This window comes from Pongo abelii, chromosome 20 (assembly GCF_028885655.2).
Source record: "Pongo abelii isolate AG06213 chromosome 20, NHGRI_mPonAbe1-v2.0_pri, whole genome shotgun sequence".
In the NCBI taxonomy this organism is placed as follows: Eukaryota; Metazoa; Chordata; class Mammalia; order Primates; family Hominidae; genus Pongo; species Pongo abelii.
In genome coordinates this window covers 386,751-393,922 of record NC_072005.2, presented here as the reverse complement: position 1 = coordinate 393,922, position 7,172 = coordinate 386,751, and the positions used below count along the sequence as shown (strand labels likewise).

The 7,172-nt window shown below is 65.6% G+C and overlaps 1 protein-coding gene across 1 annotated transcript; it reads right to left on the bottom strand.

Moving 5' to 3' along the window:
• Positions 1-1,041: 1,041 nt before the first annotated feature.
• FGF22 (fibroblast growth factor 22) lies at positions 1,042-5,474 on the bottom strand. Its single transcript, XM_024237917.3, has 3 exons — positions 5,214-5,474; positions 3,321-3,424; positions 1,042-3,249 (listed from the first exon to the last, which is right to left on the bottom strand). Exons 1-3 carry the CDS (start codon positions 5,425-5,427, stop codon positions 3,055-3,057), a joined length of 513 nt encoding a protein of 170 aa, XP_024093685.3. The 5' UTR covers positions 5,428-5,474; the 3' UTR covers positions 1,042-3,054.
• Positions 5,475-7,172: the final 1,698 nt, after the last annotated feature.

The following is a 7,172-nucleotide window of genomic DNA, read 5'->3' as shown; positions in this document are numbered from 1 at the left end:
AGGGCAGAGTGCCAGCCCTGAGGGCGTCCACATCTCAACCCCAGGACCCGCGGACTCGGCTCCTCACGAGGTAACGTACCCGGCGCCCGAAGACGAGGTTGCATGGAGGACACCAAGGTGAGGAGGTTACCTTGGATCGTCCTTGATCTCTGGACTGAGCGAACAAGTGTGTTTTAGGCCCCGAGTCTGCGCGACAGGCCGGGCACCTGCTCCGGGTCACGGTCCCCCGACCAAGCTGTTTTCCTGTTGGAAAGACAGAGCTTCGAGCCGTTTTCATGTTGGAAGACAGAGTTTTGAGTCAGGAGGCGTTCAGGGAGACGAGGCTTGGGTTCTGTGCATCTGTGGTGGTTCTTGGGAGTTGGAGTTGGAGCTGGAGAGGAGGGTTGAGCAGGTGAGGCTTGCAGTGGCGGGACCTGGGGACTCGGAACTGGAGGGCCTTTGTCAGAGATGCTGTCGGGATGTGCGCCTGCCTGTGAGGCTGGGACTTCCCTCTCGGGTGGCCAGAGGAGCAGGACCGATCAGGTCGCCCCACCCAGGCATGAGCCTCAGGGGCGCTGGGCCCTGAGGACACCGGCACCCTGGCGGGGGCTGTGAGGCCGCATTGCTTGAGATCAGACAGCGGTAAGAAGTGGCCGCCCTGGTGCCTTCCCCGCCCCAGGGGCCTGCTGCACGACAGGAGGTGGCCCTGGTAAGGCCCGCACCCCTGCGTCCCCGGGCCCCTGGCGCCTGCAGCCGCCCTCTCCCCATCCGCCCTGCCACTCAGGAGTGCTTCGTCGGCAGCACAGTTTGCAACAGTTTGGGGTTGTCTTATTTTCACTGCTGGTGATTTCCTGGAGAGCTGCTGGTTCTGTGCCCCCAGGTTGCTCCTCTCTGTTGGGGGCCCCCGCCTCGCTGCCTGAGGACACCGGGGGGGTCCCCAGGTTTGGGCTCGCGAATAAGCTGCTGAGGCCTCTGTGTGAACCGGGATTTCACTGCCCTGGGATGTGCAGGGCTGTACACCCATTCCCCGCTCTGTTTTAGAAACGAAGAAACAACTGCTGTCCTGTTTCTTTTTTTTTTTTGAGACGGAGTCTCGCTCTGTCGCCCAGGCTGGAGTGCAGCGGCGCAATCTCAGCTCACTGCAAGCTCCGCCTCCCGGGTTCACGCCATTCTCCTGCCTCAGCCTCCCGAGTAGCTGGGACTACAGGCGCTGCCACCACGCCCGGGTTCAAGCGATTCCCCGCCTCAGCCTCTCAAGTAGCTGGAATTATAGGTGCCGCCACCACGCCTAGCTAATTCTTTGTATTTTTAGTAGACATGGGGTTTCACCATGTTGACCAAGATGGTCTTCATCTCCTGATCTCATGATGTGCCCCTCGGCCTCTCAAAGTGCTTGGATGACAGGCGTGAGCAACTGCGCCCGGCCTGCTGACCTGTTTCTTTGAGGCACGTGTTGCGTTCCTGCGTGGGGTGCCAGCAACAGTTTTATTTCTGCCGTGGTGACCTGTGCAGCTCCCAGTGACAACTCAAGTGGCGACGCCCTCTGACTGGCCAACGAGGGCCGATCTCCCCTCACGCTGCCAACCTGGGGACATCCTGGGCGCAGCCCTGGCCTCCACCCACTCCATGCCAGCCAAAGATGTCCCCAGAGGCCACCTGGTGTCCCCTGGGGTGGGGCTCGCTTCTCTCTGCAGGGTGAGCAGAGGCTCTTGGGCCGGGCACGACCCTCCCTTCCCAGAAGGGTTTTACGTGTCGGGCTGCTCAGCACCTCCCAGCAAGTGCCTCGGCCCGATTTTCCTGGATTTATGTGGAAGGTGGCAGCTGGGGATGGAGCCCTGGCCGTCCCCGGGGACTGCCCCCTTCACCAGGGCGATGGTGCTGTCACCCCATGTACAGAAGGGGAGACGGGCCCAGGGTGTCACTGCCTGGCTCGAGGCTGCGGGGCTGGGGTGCACCTGGGCTCTTGGCTCTGACCTTTTCTCTGAGAGGCTGGAGTTTGACTCCCAGGGCTGCAGGCAGAAGTCCCAGCGGAGTCAGGATGTCAGGAGGGCGCTGGGCACAGGCGGGGGCGCCCCCACACCGACGGTCGGCCCTCTCCGCGTCCCGCAGGACAGCGGCATGAAGCCCCCAGGCCTGCCCTGCACCCAGCACGGCTCCTGCCCTCAGCCTCTGCCCTTCCCGGGGGATCCGAGGAGCACTGAGGCATCGGCCTCTGCCCTTCCCGGGGGATGTGAGGCTTATTTTGTCATGAAAACGGTTTCAGACAGTGTGCATATTTCCGACGTCTGCTATAACGAAGGACCACAAACTTGATGGCTTAAAACATTTATTTTCTGGCGGTTCTGGAGGCCGGAGTCCAAACTGGGTCCCACTGGGCTAATATCAAGGCAGGGGCAGGGCTGGTCCCTCCCGGGGCTCCAGTGGGGAACCATTCCCGCCTTCCCCAGCATCTGGAGACGCCCACGTCCCTCAGCTTAGGGCCCTTCCTCCCCTTCACAGCCACAGCGCAGCCCATCCCCACGTCTCTCTGGCTCTCACCCTCCCGCCTCCTGTCGTGAGGACCCTGTGAGGACACTGGGGCCCTGGACCCCCCACCCCGGATGCTCCCCCATCTCCGTCCCACCTGCAGGTGCCTTTGTCCTCGCAAGGCGTATTTGCAGATTCCCGGGACGGGACCGGATTCAAGGCTGGTGTTCTGTGGCGTCTGTCACCAGCTCCCTGGCCCCCTCCCCTCCCTTCCGCTCCTGCCCCGCCCCCCGACGTGCTCCGCACCCTGAGCCCCTGCCTCTGCCGGGCCCTGCCTGGGACGTCCCCCTCGACCTTTCGACGTCCACGTCCTTCAGCCCGAGAGGCGCCCTGTTGGGTCCTTGAGGTCCCCAACTCAGGATTGGACCTGCTTGGTGGCTACCGCCCCCTCAGGCTGGGACCCCACTGGGGGGCTCCTGTGCTGTGTCCACAGCGCCTGCACACAGTGGGCACTCAGCGCTTAGGGAGCCAGCAAGGGGAAGAACAAGCGTGGCTGGGCCCCTCGCCACCAGCCCAGGCACCTTGGGAAGCCGCCGGCCTCTCGGGGCCTCAGGAGACCAGGACGGGCAGGAAGTGGGCGGACAGGTGGTACCGCCGCGTCCGGCCGCCTGGCCGGGGCCCCCCCTGCCTGTCCAGTGCCAGGAACATGGGCTGGCCGTGGCGGCGCCAGCGCTGTGAGGCGTAGGTGTTGTGGCCGTTCTCTTCGATGCGCTCCCGGAACCTGCAGTCCGCAGTGTAGAGTCGCTGCGGGCGGGGGTGAGGCCGGCCCACCCTCCCCACCCTGCCCGCGCCGCCCAGCCCTGCCCGGCACTCACCGACCCGTAGAGGCGGCCCTGGCGGTTCATGGCCACGTAGAAGCCTGAGGACACCGCTTTGATGACCACAACGCCCACGCGTACAGAGCGGATCTCCAGGATACCTGGGGGAGGCAGGGGTCGGGGAGGGCCTTGCTGGCTCACAGCCGCTCACGCCGGCACTGGCTCAGCCCCAGCACCGCTGCTGTCCACTGTGCTTTGTGCAGGGCTCTCAGGACCACGACAGACACCAGGAGCCCCCCCAGACCACAAGTCCCCTCCCAACCACGACAGATACTCAGGAGCCCCCCCGCCCCAGACCACGAGTCCCCTCCCAACCACGACAGATACTCAGGAGCCCCCCCGCCCCAGACCACGAGTCCCCTCCCAACCACGACAGACACCAGGGGCCCCCCGGGACCACAATGGACACTCAGGATCCCCCAGGGCCGTGACTGACACCAGGAGCACCCCCAGCACGTGAGGGAGGAGCAAGGAGCCGGCGGAGGGAACGGGAAGCAGGACGGCCCCCACGAGCCAGGGGAGTCCAGAGATCGATGAGGACCCCTGGGAGGGCCCATCAGGCCAGGTCAGCGCTGTCCCTGCAGCTCAGCCCACCACCACACCCGGCTAATTTTTGTATTTTTAGTAGAGACGGGGTTTCACCGTATTAGCCAGGATGGTCTCGATCTGACCTCGTGATCCGCCCACCTCAGCCTCCCAAAGTGCTGGGATTACAGACGTGAGCCACTGCACCCGGCCAGCCGTTCACTGTTCTGTGCACCCACCTGCACCCTTGTTCACGTGTCTAACTGCTGCGCGCCTCTGCTCTGGGAGCCCCAGGAGAGTGGGCATCTCTGTCACCACTGGGTCCCCCATGCCGAGCACAGCACCCACAAGGTGCCCAATTAGTGACCAGCGAATGCACGAAGGGCAGGAGAGCCCTCAGCTAGCCCTCACCCCCATCACTGTCCAGCTGGGGAAACCAAGGCTTGGAGAGAGGCAGAGACTGTCCCAGGTCAGGCAGCGGAGCCAGGCCTCTGCCCCGGCCCGAGGCCACCCCGCCTGGCCATGCCCGCCACGGATGGACCGGCCCAGCCAGTCCCCCATCCGCCCTCGTCGCGTGCGGCCTAATGAGGGCCTTGGCACCCAGATGAAAGCTCTGGGAAGGGCAGGGGGTGATTACCTGCCCTAATGGTGGTGATTCAGGCGGCAGCCAGCGGGCCCGGGCCCCCTTCCCAGCGCCCCCTGCCCGGCGGAGACACCGACTCCCCTGGCCTCCAGGTACCCACATCCCCTGCTGTGCCCGGCCTCTCCTCTTGCTCCTGACATTCCACAAACACTGAGGGCCTACCTCAGTGTGCTGGGCAGGCCCTGGGGACAGAGACGCCCGCTCCGTGAGGTCCTGGGCCCTGTGGGGACCCAGCTCCGCCACCCCTGTCAGTGTGACCCTGGGCAGGTCCCATCCCTTCTGTGTGCCTCCTTGTCCTCACCTGCCAGATGGGGTGTCTGGGAAGAAGCAGAGGGGGCCCCGACTCAGGCAGCCCTGACTGGATTCTGTGACGTCAGGAGTCCGGAGGTCAACCCCTCCCTTCCGCCATGCAGCTGGGCCTGCCCCAGCCCCTCTGGAGCCTCAGTTTCCCACCTGCAGATGGGTGGCCCCACCCACAGGGTTGTTCCACACGGACCCTTCTCTGCCCCTGAGCCGGGTCCCCCGCTGCGGCCTTCGCTTTAACAGTCCAACCCTCCCACCAGGCGGGCTGCACCCATCTCACAGACGGGGGAAACTGAGGCCGAGGCTGTACAGAGGAGCCTCCGGGACTCCCCCGCGGGCGCAGGTCACCGTGATGACGCCGGCCGCGTTGCCGTCACCCACCGCCCCCCCACCCCAGGCCCCCGCCGCCCCGCACTCACTGTCCTGGCCGTGGCGCCAGCGGGTGCCCTGCACGCGGCCGCCGGGATCCACGCGCAGGAAGAAGTGAGTGGAGGAGAAGAGGCGCCGCCAGCGCACGTCGCCCTCCAGGTGCGGGTAGCTGCGCGGTCCCCGCAGCGCGCTCGGGGTTCCCGCGGCGTCCGGCGCCCGCGCCAGCAGCAGCCAGGCCAGGCCCAGCCACAGGCGGCGGCGCATGACCCGGCACCCGGTTCGCCGCGCGCTCGTCGCTCCCGGGCGTCCGCGGCTCTGCCTTCGCGCGGCGGGGCCAATGGGGCTCCTAGGGGGCGGGGCCGGGTTCACCGGGGCGGGGACGCCGGCCAATGGGGTGCCTCGGGGGAGGGGGCGTGGTCCACTGGGGGCGGGGCCAGGCGGGGGCGCCGGCCAATGGACGTCTCGGGGGCGGGGGCCAGGTGCACAGGGGCGCGGCCGTGCAGGACTCCGCGCTTGGCCTCCGCGCGTGTTTGTCTCGCGGGGCGTGTCCGTGAGTCAGCCGAGTCCCCGGGCGGGCTAGGACCTCGGGTTGCGGGGGCGGGAGTGTGAGACGCGGGCCGCAGAGACCCGGAGGGAGACAGAGACAGAGAGACGGCGGCAGTCAAGAGACACAGGGAAGATGACAGGGAGAGACGAGAGAGACACAGAGACAGAGACGGGCAGAGGCGGAGATGCTGCGGGACAGAGATGGACACCGGAGGTCCTGCCGCGTGCGTCAGCCCCGGGACCAGCCAGGCTCCGGGGCATGCCCTGGTGGGCCTTCTCTCCCCGCAAATTGTAGTTTCCTGAAAGCCAGGCCCACAAGGCTGTGGGAATGCGCGGGTGGGTGGGCAGGTGACGGCTGGGGACGTGTGTTTGGGCAGGAGGGAGGATAGCCACGTAGACCTGTCGGTAGCCGGCTGGCGGGGCACGTCGGAGGCGGCAGGAATGGGGCGGCCCCGTTCACACCCACACCTGCTCCTCCCTTAGAGCCACACCCCAGGCCCCACGGGGAACCACCCAGCAGGGCGGCTGGCCCCCACCCCTCCTCTGCCTGCCCCATGCCCTGGGCCCCAAAAAGTGAGCACAGTGACCCTCACAGACTCACAGCCAAGCGGAGGCATTGACAAGTGGGGAAACCGAGGCCTGAGAGGGGCAGCGACCTCCGCTGTGGGGACACAGCTCCCAGCAGCCCAGTCCTGGTCCTGCGGCCACAGCCTCAGGTGGCACCCACCTTTAAATAGCACCAGAGTGAAGACATGGCGACCAGCCTGTCCTGCCGGGGAGCCCTCTGGAGGGATAACCGGTCTGGCTGGACGCCGGGATGCCTTCCTCGTGGCTCAGGCATCTCCTGACCCTCTCTTCCTGGCTTAGGCGGGTCGCACACAGGGTGTGGCAGGTGCCACGGTCTCAGGGCCAGGGATCCCCATGGCTGAGGTCCAGCCTGGCCTGGCTTCCCACACTAGAGCCCTGTGGCCAGCACCCCAAGCTTCGGTTCCACCTCTGTAAAATGGGCCAGTAAAGAGACGTCTGGAGGAAGACAGTGAGACCATCCACGGAGCACGCTGGGCAGAGAGCGCGGCACCAGGCACTGAAGAAATGTCCACCGCCTTCTCGCCAGCAGGAGCTCAGGTCTTCCCTTCCTAGAGTGTCTGCCCCCACCGCGGAAGGGTGATCTGAGGGCCCTGTGAGAAATGACGGGGATGGGACCGACAGTGGGGAGACCGGCCCCACCCCAGGCATCTGAGTTTAATGACACCTCGGAAACATCACTCATATACCACACAATTCACCCACTTACACTGTACAATTCAGTGATTTTATTTTATTATTTTTTTTTTGAGACGGAGTCTGGCTGTGTCGCCCAGGCTGGAGTGCAGTGGTGTGATCTTGGCTCACTGCAAACTCCGCCTCCCTGGTTCAAGCGATTCTCCTGCCTCAGCCTCCCGAGTAGCTGGGATTACAGGCAC